Source organism: Pseudovirgaria hyperparasitica (assembly GCF_010093815.1).
Source record: "Pseudovirgaria hyperparasitica strain CBS 121739 unplaced genomic scaffold EJ05scaffold_3, whole genome shotgun sequence".
In the NCBI taxonomy this organism is placed as follows: domain Eukaryota; kingdom Fungi; phylum Ascomycota; class Dothideomycetes; order Acrospermales; family Acrospermaceae; genus Pseudovirgaria; species Pseudovirgaria hyperparasitica.
The window spans coordinates 1,860,239-1,877,138 of NW_022985551.1; the positions used below are offsets into that span (position 1 = coordinate 1,860,239).

The following is a 16,900-nucleotide window of genomic DNA, read 5'->3' on the forward strand; positions in this document are numbered from 1 at the left end:
GCATCCGACATTGAATTGATTGATAGGACTATTTTAGAAGGAGGAGCACGAGGTCTGGGCCTTGCGCCATCATCGCGTGGTAAGTGAGAGTCAGTGAGTCAGTGGCAGGAAAGCCTGGACTTGTTGCAGTGGTAGGCGGATTGTGCCCTCGTATAATTACTGGTGGTGGTGGTGATGGTGGTGGTGATTACGCCGTGTCGATTCTTGGCCCGGCTGCTGCGGAAGAGGACTAATCAGTAGGTGCTGCAGCGCAGCGTCAAGAGGATGACAGATGGTGTAGGATTGCTGTTGTGATTATGTGTTGAAAGGCAGCTGGCAATGGTATGATCGTCGTCAAATAGCGTGATGAGTTGAGGGCGCGATGGATGCAATTTCTGGTAATGGCATGGCACACGACCGAGGAACGGAGGCTGAGATGGGCGTGGAAAAAGGAAGAATTAATTAGGGAGGGAGGCAGCCGGGAAATGGTGGACGCCCGCTGAAAGTGCCGCGAGGACCCTGAAGAGAGAGACCCTGAGGCGGAGGGGACCCTGACGCTGTTTTGAGGGGGGCTATTATCTTTGAAACGGGGACGATGCAGCCAAAACAGCCCGCCTGGACAGCCGCAGCAGCATCAGCAGCAGCAGCAGCAGCAGCAGCCAGCAGCCTAAAGAGCCAACAGCAAGCAGCCAGTAGCCCCTCCTAACCCCCCGGAACAGCCAACCACAGCACAACAGCACAACAGCGCAACAGCTGCTGCAGGGTCAAACGGCCAAGAATCGTTTAGTTCCAGGGTCAAGACCTAGCTAATTAGCTACTGTAGACGCAAGACGGGACGGCCAGTCTCATCAGTCCAGGGTCAGTCAGTCAAATTCAGGGTCCTTTTCGACTTTTTGGGCGGGAGTGATGACATCTTTTGTGCCCCACCACTCCCTCCATGGATCCATTACCACCACTTTTCTTTACTGTACCACCGCTCGTTGACCGCCCACTGCCGGCTCCCTCCCAGCTCTCTCTCGCCTGTCGCCCTCGCCCTCGCCTCTCACCACTAATTACCACCACAACCACCACCACCACTCTTTTCCGTTCATATCCACCCCCCCCTCCTTTTACCTGCATCATCGCCATCTGCCCTTCGTTTCGTGATAGATTCTCGCGCGTGCTCTTCAACACTATACCATCACAATCTTTACTACAACCTCCACTCTACTCTACTCTCCATTCACTGCCTCTGTTCGTCTCGCTACGTCCGTATCGTCTTCGCGCCCTCAAGCCTCCCGCTGTCTCCATACACTACCTCACTCTTGCCACAAACGTCATCGCTCTCAGCCTGACGATTCTACTCCGTTTCGCCCTGGATCAACATTCAACAGAGCAGATCTCCACACTCCACCACCCTACACCCTACACCCTATACCGCCAGAACAGCCATGATGATCGCTCTTGAACGCCACTAGATCCAGTCTTCTATCCTTTCCGACTACCGCCTGCATCTGGCCCGTCCGCTGCATCCCCTACCTCTCCGCACCGCTCTCGTCTGTCCGACCGTTGACCCCTTCCGCTCTCCTCTTACATCTCCAAATCCTATCGTCTCTCTCGCTCATACACACACACACACATACACCCATACACACACCTACACTCGTCTGCCACCAGGCCATCTATGATCCCGATCGACGACCTGATCTCCTCATATCCACTGTCGCAGCCCCGGTGCTCGATGCCGATACATCCATACACTTCAACACTACAACATGTCTGCTTCACCAAGCGTCTCGTCGCGTGCTCGCGATAAAGCACACCCTTATGCTTCTCCCAGGATACAACGGGCTACAAGTAGTGCTTCTCGTTCGCACGCCAGATCGCCCTATGTCGCTGCCATGGCTCCTCCCGCCTTTACCACTCTGCCAATACATCAGGACCCGCGAACTCCAAGCCCAAACTACTTTGGCATGTCGTTTGACAGCCAGACCGACGTCTTCGCCTCGAATTCCGACACAAAAACTACACGATCACAACTGTCTCCTCATTCAATACAGAGTGTAGCAGCCGCCTCGCCCCTACCCGTCGAGTCAAATCCTGCCTTTGCCGCCTTCCGAAAACAGTCATCTGAACATGGCAGTGGCTTTGCCTTGGGACGCCTACATTCCTTTGACGGCGTTGCCAAATCACTCGCACCTCAGCTACCAGCCTCACCTATATCGCCTAAGCGACCTTCGCCTCCCAATCAGCGCCCTGCCGCTATCCTCACAACCCTTTCCAACCTGGACACTCCTACAAAGCCTCGCTCGCCAAAGCGCCAGCACTCTGACGATTCCGACATCTTCCCTGATCGTGTTCGTCGAAACTCACCCGCGAGCTTCACCGACAGCAGCAGCGTAGGCTCATTCCAGGATGCATCCTTCTTCTCCCCCGACAAATCAGACCGCCCATCCTTGCCACCCCAGACGCTTATATCTCCTATATCAAGCCACTCGCGGTCCGAGACCCTGCCCGAACAGATAGACATTGATCGAAAGTGCGACGGCCCCGCTATGATCACACCGCAGCGTCTAGTCAATCTGCTGGACTCGGCCGGAGAGGAGATTCTACTACTCGACCTCCGCGTATCTACGCAGTACGCAAAGGCGCGCATCATCGGTGCTCTCAGTCTCTGTATCCCTACAACGCTTATCAAGAGACCCTCGTTCAACGTTGCAAAACTCGCAGAAACATTCAAGGATGAAGAGTCCAAGAAGAAGTTTGAAGGTTGGAGGAATAGCAAGTACATTATTGTATACGACGCAGAATCGAGCACAATGAAGGACGCCACTATATGCATCAACACGCTCAAGAAGTTTGCTAGCGAAGGATGGAACGGTGCTTCGTATATTATTCGTGGTGGATTTCGGGAATTCTCGGAAAGCTTCTCCAGCCATGTATCTGGAGACGCACCATCAGGCTCGAATTCTCGGAATACTAGCGTCAGCACTGATGCTTCCGGCCCTTCAATCGCACCCGTCATCGGTGGCTGTCCCATGCCGCTGACCGAAAATGCTGCAAATCCGTTCTTTGGCAATATCAGACAGAACATGGATTTGATAGGAGGCGTTGGTCAAATGTCTCTCAAACGCCCAGCGGCCATGACCCCAAACATGGAGGGATCACTTCCATTTTGGCTCAATCAAGCTATCGACCAACGCAACGACGGAAAGTTGGTCGCCGACAAGTTCCTGCACATTGAGAAGCGTGAGCAGAGACGTATGCAGGAGGCATTGTCCGGACACGTATCGTATGGCACGCCGAGCCCAGGTGCATCGAGAAAAGTCAAGATTGCTGGGATTGAAAAGGGTTCTAAAAACCGGTACAACAACATTTGGCCGTATGAGCACTCTCGTGTAAGACTGCAAGGTGTTACTGGCGGGGCTTGTGACTACATCAATGCCAGTCACGTCAGTGCTGGTTGGTCGAACAAGAAATACATTGCCACCCAGGCCCCAATCCCGTCAACTTTTGATGTAAGTAATCATGCGTCACGAACATAATGTTGATGCATTTTACTAATCCACGTCTAGGACTTTTGGAATACTGTGTGGCAGCAAGACGCCCGCGTCATCGTCATGCTTACTGCTGAGCATGAGGGTGGCCAAGTCAAGGCCCACAACTACTGGTCTGGCAAGCAGTACGGCCAGCTACGCCTCAACTTCTTATCCGAGCATCGCGCTTCGTTGGAGCTCTCGAGAATCCATCGGAAACGGAACCAAACAGGAATGGACAGCCGACAATCTTCGGTCAGCCCAGTGACGAAAGGCTTCGCCGAGGCAGCCCCGACTTCGGACCAACCATTCGTTATCGTTCGCAAATTCACGCTGTCACACTGTGACCATCCATTCGAACGGATGCGGGAAATAACTCAGTTGCAGTACTCGAGTTGGCCCGATTTCGGTGCGCCCGCCCATCCAGCCCATCTTCTTGGGCTGGTCGAACAGACCAATGCTGTTGTGCGTTCATACAACGGCACCAAGAGGGGGGTGGAGTCTTCAAATAGCAGGCCCATTGTCGTGCATTGCAGCGCCGGGTGTGGGCGCACTGGCACATTCTGTACTGTTGACACGGTAATTGACATGATCCGACAACAACATCAGGAGAAGACGAAGCGTCAATCCTCAAACTCGATGGACATTGATTCGTCTCAGGGTCAAGACTTCTTTTTTGGGTCAAGCTCGGATGGCGGAGTGGATGTATGGAAGGAGAACGACAGTGTGGATTTGATTGAGAAGACGGCAGAGGAATTCCGGCATCAGCGCCTCAGCATGGTGCAGAGTCTGAGACAATACGTGCTGTGCTACGAGACCGTGCTGGAATGGCTGATTGACGAGCAACAGCACGCGCAGTAATTTGGTCATGGGCAGTGACTGTCCCTGCGCGACAGGTGGGAGGAGTATGGATAGGCATTGGGCTTCGTGCATCAAGGCGTTTGGGCTGTTTCGACGTTACATTTAGCATTTTTGGCGTCACGGTCTGGTCTCGGTGGGTTTGAAGGTTTGAAGTTTGAGGGCGAGAAATGCAACGCGCAGGAAATCGAGCGCCACAGACTAAGTCAATAGATCATCCTAATAGACATTGTTGGTCTTGCGCTGAGGGCTAGAGTGGTGTCACGTGGTGACGTGCCTTGCGACGCGACACGCCAACGCGTAGTCTGACCCCGCGTGAAATATTGTCTTGATGTCGCATCTCACCCATTCGTCTCTCTGCGATCTCTACCAATTCAATCATGTCGCAATATGACGACACGCATCGCGCCTTTCTCCAGGCGTTTATGAGCCGGGGCACACTCACCTACACGGAGGCGCAACCAATCCTCGCCGCCATCCTGACCGCAGGTTAGAACCCTCCTTGCAACTATCTATCCACACACCTTTTCGCTCTCCCTCCCTCTTCCCTCTCCCATAAATCTACAACAACCCACCACCAACCTAGACTAACACCCCACCCCCCCCCAAAAAACAGCCAACCCCTCCCGCCCAACCCTCCCAGCCGACATCGACCGGCCAACCTTCTACGCCCACCTCGGCACCCTCAACACCCACCTCCACCCCTTCGACCTCGAGATCCGCAACGCCCGCTCCCAGCACACCCGCTCCATGCTCTACGCCCTCGTCAACACCGCCAGCGACCCCCTCACCCAGCTCGCTACCACGCGCTCCCCCGACGAGCTTGCCTTTGTCAAGAGGTGTCTGGATGCCATGTTTGAGACGTATAATACGAGGAGTAGGGAGGTGTTGGCTGTTTCGCGGGTGCAGGGGTTGAATCTTGCGCGTGGGAGGGGTGGTGGGGGGAGGGGGAGTTTGGGGGCTACGCAGGCTACGCAGGGGAGTGCGGGGGCGGGACTGACGATGGGGCAGGCGGAGAGGGTGCTGGATGAGATGGTGAGTGAGGGGTGGTTTGAGGAGAGTGAGGCGGGGTTTGTGAGTTTGGGGACGAGGGCGTTGGTGGAGTTGAGGGGGTGGTTGGTGGATACTTATAATGAGGTGCTTGAAGGGGATGGGGATGAGGGGGGTGGTGAGGGTGTGGTGCGGGTGAGGGTTTGTGTCGCGTGTCGGGATATTATTACTGTTGTACGTCTTTCCCTTTCTTTCTTTCTTTCTTTCTTTCTTTCTTTCTTTCTTTCTTTCTTTCTTTCCCCCGGCGGTGTCTCGTTTCTTGGTTCGGGTTCCTGGTTTGTACTTGCGTTTTTCTCGCCGTTACGGACGGACGGACGGACGGACGGACAAAAAACAGACGGACAAAAAACAGACGGACAAAAAACAGACGGACAAAAAACAGACGGACAAAAAACAGACAGCCAGACAGACAGACAGACAGACAAGAAACAGACAGACAGACAAAGACGACTAACAGCAACAACGCATCAAACAGGGCCAGCGCTGCGCAAACTACGACTGCGGCGCCAGACTGCACGACGGCTGCACGCAGCGCTACTTCGAGCGCCAGAGCACGCGCAAGTGTCCGTCTTGTGGTGCGGAGTGGACGGGCGGGCATTTTGTCGGTGAGCGTGCTGCTTTGTCGGCGGCGAAGGCGAAGGCTTCGTCTGCGAGACGGGGGTGGGGGGTTGGGATGGTGGAGGAGGAGGAGGATGAGGTTGGGGAGGGGGATGGGGAGGAAGGAGAGGGGGAGGATGGGGATGGGGATGAGGGGGAGGAGGAGGATGGGGATATGTCTGAGTGAATGAATGAGGGAATATATACCCATGATTCGTTGATCAGGGAGTTTGGTCTGCGAGATGTGTTTTGGTATCTGAGGATTTGGGGTATGACTTGGGTTGAAGGGATGGGGTGGGATGGGGTAGAAACTGTCGATTGTGCGGATGGGCATGTCGTGTTCATGCCGTTCTTCTGCTCGGCGTCGTCGTCGTCGTCGTCGTCGTCGTCGTCCACCACTCTGATTCAATACACTCCGATATAAAAACCGGAACCCATATCCTGGGGAAATCTGCATTCTCTGTTTTCCGTTCTGTCGGGTCAAATCCAGTCAAGTCAAGTCAAGTCCAGTCAAGTAAAGTCAAGTCAAGCCAAGTCAAGTCCAATCCAATCCAATCCATCCTCAGCCCAGTCCAATCCAATTAAATCTAGTCGTCAACCCTACATCCCAACGCCTCAATCCGCACCACGAATCGCATGAAATCGACACGATATAGACCTCTATCCTCAAGCTACCCAATCTGCACGAATTCGCACTGCTAAAGACATAAAACGTACTAACCATCCCCCTCGGTAGCGCTGTAAACACTACAACACTACAACACTACAACACCCCTCCCCCTTCCACCCTCCCTCCTCCTTTCCCCTTTGTCTATCGCTATTACTCGGTACTCGGGCACTAGGTACTCATGGCTATGGTAGGTATTATATACCTTACTTTAAAGAGAGAGAAGAGAGAGAAGAGAGAGAAGAGAGAGAAGAGAGAGAAGAGAGAGAAGAGAGAGAAGAGAGAGAAGAGAGAGAAGAGACACTGTACATGTGTATACGTCGTGTATCTACCCTATACACGCATAGTTATAGATACGTAGATCAAGCCTCGTAGTCTCGCGTACTAGGCATCTATTCATGGATTACTTTTTTATTAAAGGACTTTCTCCCAGGAGATACTAATATATAGAAAATAAAGAAGTAAGAGAAATAGAGAGTTAGGGGATTAATAAAATAAATAGATGCACGATAAGAGTTAGTTAACTTAAGTAAAAAGAAAGAACATATAAGAGAGATACCCCCCTCGCATGTAGCACGTCTACCTTGAATTCGAACAAGGGACCAAAAATAGAAAAGTAGGAAAGGAAAAGGATAAAATGACACCAAAAAGAGTAATCAAAGATATAATACAAAAGGGCTTAACCGGGAGTCGAACCCGGGACCTCGCGCATATTAAACCTAGGGTGAACCCTAAGCGCGAATCATACCACTAGACCATCAAGCCAATTGGTTATGCTTGAAATCCTGGAATAGAACTATATTTAGTAATTTGGTGGACGATTATCTCCGGCTCCAATCAACTCGCATGCTACATAGACTGGTCACTGCATCGCTTGGTATTTGACCCGTAAGCCTAACCACTCAAAATTCGGTGTACTTTCCTCGGACCCCTGCACGTCGAGATGCATGATATTTCTACACCGTTGGTGATGTTCTATACTTAATTCATTGGTCTTCTTCCCCGTCTTATAAGTCGGGAAGGTCAAGCAGTTCCGCGATGGCTAGAGCACGCGTATCAAGAATGTCACAACTCTTCCACGAACAAACAAACACAGTTAAGAAGTTCCGAGAAGACCGACGCAAAGAACAGGTATATCTTGAAGATGGGGATTTCCTCGTCTCTACTGTAGCATTGCTGGGATACTCGGTGTTGTTGCTCCGTCACAAAAGCCGAGAACTGGCATCGTGAGAACCAAGCAACGGTATGCACAGATTGCAATCCTCTGCTGACATCGCAATGATGACGTTAACCATGTATATCACCCATCAACTCCGTGCATGAATAGATGACCTCGACCTATGCACTAGATCTATGAGAATTCCTATAAGTGGAGATTTGCGCCTTCCATTGATAGAGTCCCCATATAGAGGAGGACATAAATTCTATGTTATGTGTCATTCATAAGGCTCTTCAATACTTTAGTGGAACGTATAGGCTGAAACAGACTGTACACTTTATGCTGTTGTTGTGACGACTGCATCAATCTAGCTGGCCACCGATGCTTCTGGCCTTGCGTTTATGTTATTGTGTAATATATCTTTCTCCGACGCCTATCTTTTCTGATGGCACGGGAAATCTTTCCACGTCAGCTTTCAAAGGCAACATTCGTTTAGGTCAAACCAACCAGTGAAGCAATCAATCTCTTTCATTTGAGGCTCCTATAGGATCTTGTTCATAAAATCACACGAAGCGTCCATCAAAAACCCCAAGCCTGCCCACATCTGCACAGGTGTCCCAAGGGAATATCTCATTGACAAGATATTGTGGTCCGATAGCACGTTATGGAAGGCTTTTTGGGCCTTGGGTTGAGTCGGTGTCATGTTTACAAACATAATGAGTCCACCATCTGCAGGCTTGTCGGCGCAGATCATCCATCAACTATGACGCCTTACAATTCGCCTGCAACTTTTGAACAGAGATCCTTCGTGAAGCTTGATTCCTGTCTTAGATGTAGTAGAATGCTCAAGGCGTGTAAAAAGCTCAAGGCGTGTAAAAAGTTCAAGGCGTGTGTTGGTAGGAGCTCGCCCATGGGAATTGAACGGTGACTCTGTCTTGGCGTGTTTCCAATTTGCGTAAAGAGTCATGACATATATTTGGAGTATGTCAGATGGAGATATTGATACCCAGCCTTGTTGGACGCCTCGAAAGTCCCCCCAGATGAGAATTTCCAGATATGACCACGGCTATGCGCCCCCTTCCAGATTGGAGTTACAATCTCCTTGCCTTTTCTGTATGGCTAGATCCATATAGACTACTATGCCTCTGGGTAAGATTGAAGTAGATCAGAATCGTCCGCAGGTTTGATGGCTTCTTGTTGATGGACGGAATGCCCCAGGTGAACAGTATCACATCGTAGTTCCTTAGGGCGCGCAGTCCGACACAGAAACTCACGTATCCGATGTATGCCTTGCAGATCGCCCTCTTTTGTCTCACAAAGGCTCTGGTCAACCCAGCCACTTGACCAGCTACCGCCAAAGTCCACAATACAGGGTTTCAACTGGGTTCCATCTCCGTCAGATCTTATGATGATATTGTCTACCTTTGCATCGCCCCAAATGATACCATGTTCGTGCCACTCACGGATAGTTCGCTCAATGGTGTCGGCCCAATGATATACGTCATCATTCCAGGCAGATAGATCGGCGTGTAGATTTACGCGAGGCTCAATGTATTCCATCACGAACCCCACAACACTCTCATTGTGATCATCTCGGACGACAAGCCCATGAATAGTCGGGTAGCGCAATGGAGTAATGCCAGCTTCGCGAAGGCGATGAAGGCATGCTATCTCCCTGCTCATAGAGTGTCGATCGGATAGGCCCCGCGAGATTTTGGCGCAAAATGTGGTCCCATCTTTCGACACCTTGAAGGCTCGATCCATTTGTAGGACTTTTAAGACTTCAATCTCTGATGACACGAAGACAGGTAGTCCAGCGAATTCCTTGATATGGGGTTGCCAAGCGTCACTTGCTTCGAGGGTGGGGGACTCCGGTTTTGGGCAAAGGGTTGCCTGGCCGTCATTCGTTCGCAAACAAAATCGCATTTTAGACGGATGCAGTACATCATGAAGCGTCTGGCTTCGAACAGGTGGAGTCTCTTCCTGGACCGACGCCACTTCGATGTAAGGCAGGATCAGTAGAGAGAGCTCGTCGTAAAGGTCTTCGAAAGCTTGATCAACAAGAGTTTCATCTTGGTCTGAAATCCGCTGTAGGTATCGGTATTCTATGGAGGTCTTTGGAGATTCCGTAGATAAGAGCACCTCAAACAGCGTATTGTTCGACTTCAGCCTGACTGTGCAGTCTGAATCGCGACCATATGCGGCGCTGATGACGCGAGTGCCGTTCATATTTGCATGGCAGTCCATACTTGCGTAGCAGTCCGTGCGATAGAGATGACAAGAGCTGTTTGGTGTAGACTGTTCTTCGAGGGTGGTAATTCCCACCCATTCGTTTGGTTATTAATACCCGGCAGGCAATGCATCAAAAAGCAAGCCACTAGTCTCGTTCTCTGCTAATTGGCTTGTATTCCGTATGTATTCTACCGTGAGGACTATACCGGCCAGGCTTTACTTTCCGATGAATCTTAACCACCTATGAGCTCGGAAGCTCGCACAAGATCATACATAGAAGATGACATTGTGGCTACATAAACATGATTTCGCTCACATCTTCGTGCATTCCTCGGTCCCTTAAGCTTTCTGATTGCAATGTGCTACAGACGGTCGAAGTGGTATAGTGTGGTCGCTGCATGACTAGGACTGTACTGCCCGAATGTTGTATGGCATGTTATGCTGCCGAAATGCCGCGTTTGCGAATATTCATGTGTGGGGCTTTGAAGTGGCTTGTGTTCCGTGTGTTCTGCAGGGGCCTCCAGATGCATTGGTGGTGTTAATGACAGAGAACTATAGACCATGCGTATAGCTTGTATGAGTATCTTCTTGCAATAATTATGCGTAGGCTGTGTGCCTCAAGACCCTGTCACCTAGGCTTCAGAAACAGAACTTCACAGTGGGGTTCCGGACAAAACAGATACGCATTTTCATAGGTATCACGATCTACTGGGTTCAGTCCCTCTCAATACGCCCATGTGTTAAGCCTGTCTACAATTGCATGACATGCATATCAGACAGGGCAGCATATTGACATGTGCCAAGGGGTATTGGACTGGGAGAAGGTCAAACTTGGTGAGCGTAGACTCTCAACGACCTTTGGCGAAGAAAGTATCCCTGTAATACCTAGCCTCAGCAATGCTCTCCAAGATGTCAGCCCGGGCCTCGTGCAGGTTCTTCTTCAAAGGCATGCTCTTGAGCGCCTCATCTGGTGCCCAGCGCCTGGCTGCTTCCTTGAGTGAGCTGACATCGAGGATTCGATAGTGCAGATACCGCAGGACGCGGTCGTAGGGCGCTTTGGCAAGAAAACTTCGATCAGCGTGCACGGAATTCCCGGCCAGCAGAGCTGTGCGCTCCGTCGGCACATGGCGCCGGATATACGCGAGGAGAGCATCGGCGGCCTGCTCCGAGGTCGTCGTGGACGCAACGACTCGCTCGGTCAAACCGGAGTCGCCATGATGCTGCGTGCACCATGCGTCCATCTGGGCCATGCGCGATCTGGGGTGGTGGATGACAGTCTGGAAGCCTTGCGAGTCTAGCATGTTCAGATCGTGGTCGGTAATGAAGCAGGCGATCTCAAGGAGGGACTCTGTCTCTGCGTTGAGTCCGGTCATCTGGGCTGTGTCAAACGGTGTGGCTGGTCTTCGATGTCGCGTCGACGGACCTCGCAATCAATCCAGACCAAAGGTTCTCGAGACGCCATTGCAACTGCTGCGAAAGAGCGCGTCCAAGTCCAAGTTCGACGCTGGAGTACACGATCACGTGCTGGATAGTAGCGAACGGACTGCAGTGGGATTGCGAACAATTTGTTCATTGATGTGTATCCGCAGTCTGGATATTGCGTCTACCATCAATGGATGGCGTTGGTGTTGATGGTCTAACCACAATTGGTCGGAGGATCCACCGCGTCTCACGTCCAAGCTTTCCAATCCAATTAGCGACGCGTCGGAGCGCGTACTCTCCCGGCCCTCAACACCAACACGCTGAACATCTCCAACCTCCGCATCCTCACAATGCAAACTTAACCCCATTCCTCAACAGTCCTCCACTAATGAATCCCGTATACGAATAGTCTGTCATTTCTATTTGAAAGGTCTCTCCGTCCAACATGGCTTCTCGTGCCTCTGCCCTCCAGAAGCTTCGCGAGCTACGCAAGTCGGGCAAGACACGCTTGGAAAGTTACGAAGTCGCCGAAGAAACCGATCTGTACGATGTAGTGGATGAGGAAGGGTACAAGAAGGTCATTCGTGGCCGGCTTGACCAGGACGACTTCGTTGTAGACGACAATGGCGAGGGCTACGCGGACGATGGTCGTGAGGATTGGGATGACCCCCATCGGTATGGCGACGAATCTGAGAGCGAGCAAGAGGCTCCTACCAAGGGAAAGACAGGTCCGCTTACATAGCTCTTACACACTGCTCCATGTCCGTAGTACTAACCCGTTCATACTTATAGCGAAGCGGAAACGCGAAGAGGATGAGAAGAAGAAAGAGAAAACGAACCACGATATCGGTAAATACTTCAACAACAAACAAGCAGCAAAGGGTCCAAAGCCCAAGGTAAATCCGCTCCTCACGACGCACGTTTACCGTTGCTGACTCCCACCAGCCCGTGGCGACAGCCGAGGACGCCGCATTCATGGCAGACTTGCTTGGAGACATCGACACCAACATCCCCAGCCGACGTGCAGCGCCTCGACCAGTGAAGACAGAAACTCGCCGAAAGACTCGTGTGCTCTCACCGCCGATGTCCGAAAATCGGGTCAAACCCAGACCCACAAAGACGCACAATGACGATACCCACATGTTCGACACACCTCCCGCTGAGAATGACTTTGATATGCCACCCATCGAGAACGACGACGCCCCCATGAGTGACCAGGTTCTTCCGTCGTCTCCGGTTGTCAAGGCAGTTGAACGGAAATCACAGGCAATCAAGGTCGAGGAGGAGGATGACGACCTTATGGAAGTTGCACCAGCACTAGGCCATTCAGGCCCACAGTCTGCCAAGGTCAATATCGTTGGCAGTAGGCCCGTACCGAAACTCATCAAGAAACCGACCCTACCTACTCCGGGCAGCTCTTCTCCCGTGCATGCTCCTCCCGCGGACATGCTGGACGCCGCCGATCTGAATAATGTCACAAGCAAGCTGAATATCATGAGCAGCCCCGCGCGAGAAAGTGTGCATGTTGGGAAGTTGGATCCGCAACATGCATTGGAGGAAGACGGCAGTCTGCGTATGTTCTGGCTGGACTACACTGAAGTGAACGGGAGCTTGTGCTTGTTTGGCAAGGTCAAGGACAAGTCCACCGATACTTTCGTCAGTTGCTTCATCAAGGTCGACAACATTCTCAGAAAACTATACTTTCTTCCTCGAGAAAAGCGTCAGAAGCACGGTCGCGATACCGGCGAGGAGATCGAGATGGGTGATGTCTACCAGGAAGTCGACGGTCTGATGTCCCGTTTCCGAGTGACAGAGCACAAAATAAAGGACAGTTCCAGGAAGTACGCCTTTGAACTGCCTGATATACCAAAAGAAGCCGACTATCTCAAGCTCATGTACCCATATGATAAGGCAGCCCTGCCTACTGATCTGAAAGGAGAAACATTTTCGCACGTTTTCGGCACGAATACGGGTTTGTTCGAACAATTTGTGCTCTGGAAGAACATTATGGGTCCGTGTTGGCTCAAGATCGAGGACGCAAACTTCAACGCTGTCAACAACGCGTCATGGTGTAAGCTCGAGGCTCAAGTCTCAAAGCCAAAGCTCATTACCACGCTGGGATCCTCTGATAACTTAGAAGCCCCTCCGCTGACATTGATGAGTATCTCGCTTCGAACAAAATTCAACGAAAAGGATAACAAGCCTGAAATTCTGATGGTTAGTTCCAGAGTCTACGAGAATGTTTCACTCCTAGACACTACTCCACCGGAAAAGCTTCCTTGCAAAACGTTTACGGTCATGCGGCCTGGATCTGAAGCGTTCCCTCCTGGATTCAAGACCGACACAGAGAAGCACCAAGGCACGATCAAGCTGGAGAAGAATGAACAGAGTCTCCTCAGCATCTTCATGGCAATTCTGCAAAAAGTCGATCCTGATGTGCTTGTAGGTCATCGCCTCGACGACTTTGACTACCCAGTGCTCTTGAACCGTATGCGAGAGAAGAAGACCCCCGGCTGGCACCGGATTGGACGTCTAAAGAGAAGTGACTGGCCGAAAAACATGGGTAAAGGTGCTAGTAGTCATTTCCTCGAGAAGCAGCTAGCTGCCGGACGCCTACACTGCGACTTAGCCAACGACATGGGCAAATCACTCATGACAAAATGCCAATCTTGGAGTCTCAAGGAGATGTGTCAGCTTGTCCTTGGATCCGACAACAATCGACAAGAATTCGATTACGAGGCTGCCCTCAAGACTTGGGCGAAAGATCGCGCCGGACTTATGAACTACCTGAAGCATTGTGAGACTGATACATATTTCATTGCCGCCGTGGCTCTCAAGGTCCAGATGCTCCCTTTGAGTAAAGTCCTGACAAATCTTGCGGGCAACTCGTGGGCAAGAACGTTGAGCGGAACTCGTGCCGAGCGTAATGAATACATTTTACTGCACGAGTTCTACAAGAACAAGTACATCTGTCCCGATAAGACCTGGGGCAGGGGTAAACCCAAAGCCGAAGAGGAGCAGGCTGAAGGCGAAGAAGGCGCGGACACTAAGAAGAAAGACAAGTTCAAGGGTGGGCTCGTCTTTGAGCCGGAGAAAGGTCTATACGACAAGTTCATTCTTGTCATGGACTTCAACAGTCTGTATCCCAGTATCATTCAGGAATTCAACATCTGCTTCACGACCGTGGAACGAGCGGACATATCGGAGGAAGATGATAAGGTTCCTGAGGTACCCAACTCAGATGAAGATCTTGGTATCCTCCCGAAACTTATTGCTACTCTTGTCAAGCGACGACGAGAAGTCAAGAAATTGATGAAGGATCCCAGCGCCAATCCAGATCAACTTGCGACTTGGGACATTAAGCAGATGGCTTTGAAGCTCACTGCCAACTCTATGTACGGGTGTCTTGGTTACACCAAGTCGCGTTTCTATGCTCGACCGCTGGCTATGCTCACAACGTTCAAGGGTCGTGAGATCCTACGGCGCACCAAAGATATGGCTGAAGCTCGACAACTGCGAGTCATTTACGGAGACACTGACTCTGTCATGATCAACACTAATATGGATAACATGTCGGATGCTTTGAAAGTCGGTAACGAGTTCAAACGTGACGTTAACGACAGTTACAAGCTGCTGGAGATCGACATCGACAATGTTTTCAGGAGGTTGTTGCTTCATGCGAAGAAAAAGTATGCTGCCGTCAACATGGTGTCTATCGATGGCAAGTATGTTGAAAAATTAGAGGTCAAGGGTCTTGACATGAGACGACGAGAGTACTGTGCACTATCAAAGGATACATCTTCGTAAGTCCTATGCCTCTTGCTATGTCATTCCCTTCTAACGAGAACCTAGACAATTGCTTAACTTCCTCCTCTCTGGCGAAGATCCCGAAACTGTCGTAGAGAAGATTCACGAATACCTCCGGGAGCTTTCGCAAAAGATGCGCGAGAACACCATTCCGATTCCCAAGTATACAATCTTTACAGTGAGTTGCTCATACAGACCTCGTGCCACTACATTGCTAACATATCCTCTAGCAATTGGGAAAGGATCCTAAGGACTATCCTAATGGCAACAGCATGCCTTCAGTTCAGGTCGCGTTGCGTCAAATCGCCAAGGGCAAACACGTTCGAGCAAAGGACGTCATGTCCTTTGTGATTACTGGGGAGTCGAATGGATCTGCAGAAGGAGCTGCAAGGCACGCATTTACTCCAGAAGAGATCCGAGCTGATCCCACGCTCAAGCCCGACGTGGACTACTATTTGCACAAGCAGATACTTCCACCTGTCGAGCGTCTATGCGCACCAATTTCCGGAACCAACATTACCCGACTTGCGGAGTGCTTAGGCCTGGACACATCCAAATATCGAATCTCTCCTGTCGGTGGTAACAGCACTCAGAGTGAAGAATTCAGCATCCATCCTCTAGAATCGCAGATCCCCGACTCGGAGCGCTTTAAAGAGTGCTCCCCAATTATCCTCCGCTGTCGACATTGCACCTCTTCTGCCCCCTTCTTTGGCTTCGTCCCCTCCAAATCTTCTTCGGGCACCACTCTCGCCATGACGCACACAGGCGTTACCTGCGCCAACATTGCTTGCGGCAAGCAGATCGAGTCATACAGCATCATCGCTCAATTGGAGTCTCAAATCCGCCAGCATGTCGCCCGATACTATGCCGGCTGGCTCGTCTGCACTGATCCCGATTGCAGCAGCCGAACACGCCAGATGAGCGTTTATGGGCATCGCTGCCTAGGCCCTCGCGGCCTTGGATCTGGCTGCCTCGGCAAGATGCAGTGGGAGTACACGGAGCGTGCGTTGTACAATCAGTTGCTGTACTCACAAGCTGTTTTCGATGTCGATCGGGCGACAAAGGGCAAAACCGAAGGCGATGAGGGCGAGAAGGTGAAGATCTTGGCAGAGGTCAATCGCGGCGGGTTTGGCGCGATAAAGGAGTGTGTGGGCAAGTGGCTGGAACGGAACGGAAGGGGCTGGGTTGCTATGGATAGTTTGTTTGGGTTTGCACTGAAGTCTATGGTTTAGAGCTTGAGAAGACAGCTCAAGCAAATTTGGATTTGGCGTTTGGAGCGCGCGATATACACGAGAGATTTACGCATTTCAGCTACTGGTGTTTTGCATGGTGGAATGACTCAGACGTTATTGGATCGACTTCTTAAGTGCCTTCATGTGGCTCCTCAGGCACAATCGCAGAAGGACTCTTTACTTTCACATTTCGCTCCAGTGTTGCAATTTCTTCTTGGAACTGTTTCTGTGATCCGGCCTTCATGGCATATTCCTTCGCAGAACGCTAGAGTCCAGGTACGGATAGCCACGATGAGGACTGGATATAATCGAAGAACCCAGACTGTCAGATCAATATCAGACACGAGCGAGATCGTGTAACTAAACTTTGAGCCTGTAGATG

The 16,900-nt window shown here is 51.2% G+C and overlaps 5 protein-coding genes and 1 non-coding gene across 6 annotated transcripts; 3 read left to right on the forward strand and 3 right to left on the reverse strand.

Moving 5' to 3' along the window:
- Positions 1–1,859: 1,859 nt before the first annotated feature.
- On the forward strand, positions 1,860–4,355 carry EJ05DRAFT_435581 (uncharacterized protein; the record flags this gene model as incomplete). The annotated part of the gene is made up of 2 exons (XM_033741704.1): positions 1,860–3,476; positions 3,534–4,355. 2 exons carry the CDS (start codon positions 1,860–1,862, stop codon positions 4,353–4,355), a joined length of 2,439 nt encoding a protein of 812 aa, XP_033603766.1.
- Positions 4,356–4,680: 325 nt separating this feature from the next.
- On the forward strand, positions 4,681–6,186 carry EJ05DRAFT_524638 (uncharacterized protein; the record flags this gene model as incomplete). The annotated part of the gene is made up of 3 exons (XM_033748823.1): positions 4,681–4,841; positions 4,969–5,543; positions 5,878–6,186. Exons 1-3 carry the CDS (start codon positions 4,733–4,735, stop codon positions 6,184–6,186), a joined length of 993 nt encoding a protein of 330 aa, XP_033603767.1. The 5' UTR covers positions 4,681–4,732.
- Positions 6,187–7,341: 1,155 nt separating this feature from the next.
- EJ05DRAFT_t25 lies at positions 7,342–7,431 on the reverse strand. The gene has a single exon. It is a non-coding gene; the product is annotated as a tRNA-Pro (tRNA).
- A 1,531-nt stretch (positions 7,432–8,962) lies between these two features.
- On the reverse strand, positions 8,963–10,054 carry EJ05DRAFT_497869 (uncharacterized protein; the record flags this gene model as incomplete). The annotated part of the gene is made up of 1 exon (XM_033746600.1): positions 8,963–10,054. The coding sequence occupies one exon, from the start codon at positions 10,052–10,054 to the stop codon at positions 8,963–8,965; it is 1,092 nt and encodes a 363-aa protein (XP_033603768.1).
- Positions 10,055–10,905: 851 nt separating this feature from the next.
- EJ05DRAFT_435598 (RNA exonuclease Rex2) lies at positions 10,906–11,519 on the reverse strand (the record flags this gene model as incomplete). Its single annotated transcript, XM_033741705.1, has 2 exons — positions 10,906–11,430; positions 11,481–11,519. 2 exons carry the CDS (start codon positions 11,517–11,519, stop codon positions 10,906–10,908), a joined length of 564 nt encoding a protein of 187 aa, XP_033603769.1.
- A 270-nt stretch (positions 11,520–11,789) lies between these two features.
- Positions 11,790–16,869, forward strand: EJ05DRAFT_461947 (DNA polymeras-like protein alpha catalytic subunit). The gene is made up of 5 exons (XM_033742666.1): positions 11,790–12,207; positions 12,272–12,375; positions 12,425–15,282; positions 15,332–15,464; positions 15,517–16,869. Exons 1-5 carry the CDS (start codon positions 11,925–11,927, stop codon positions 16,516–16,518), a joined length of 4,380 nt encoding a protein of 1,459 aa, XP_033603770.1. The 5' UTR covers positions 11,790–11,924; the 3' UTR covers positions 16,519–16,869.
- Positions 16,870–16,900: the final 31 nt, after the last annotated feature.

Coding starts and splice junctions, on each gene's coding strand:
- EJ05DRAFT_461947 (XM_033742666.1), top strand. CDS start 11,925: ATGGCTTCTCGTGCCTCTGCCCTCCAGAAGCTTCGCGAGCTACGCAAG. Junction 12,376..12,424: donor CAAAGGGTCCAAAGCCCAAG/GTAAATCCGCTC, acceptor GACTCCCACCAG/CCCGTGGCGACAGCCGAGGA. Junction 15,283..15,331: donor CTATCAAAGGATACATCTTC/GTAAGTCCTATG, acceptor ACGAGAACCTAG/ACAATTGCTTAACTTCCTCC.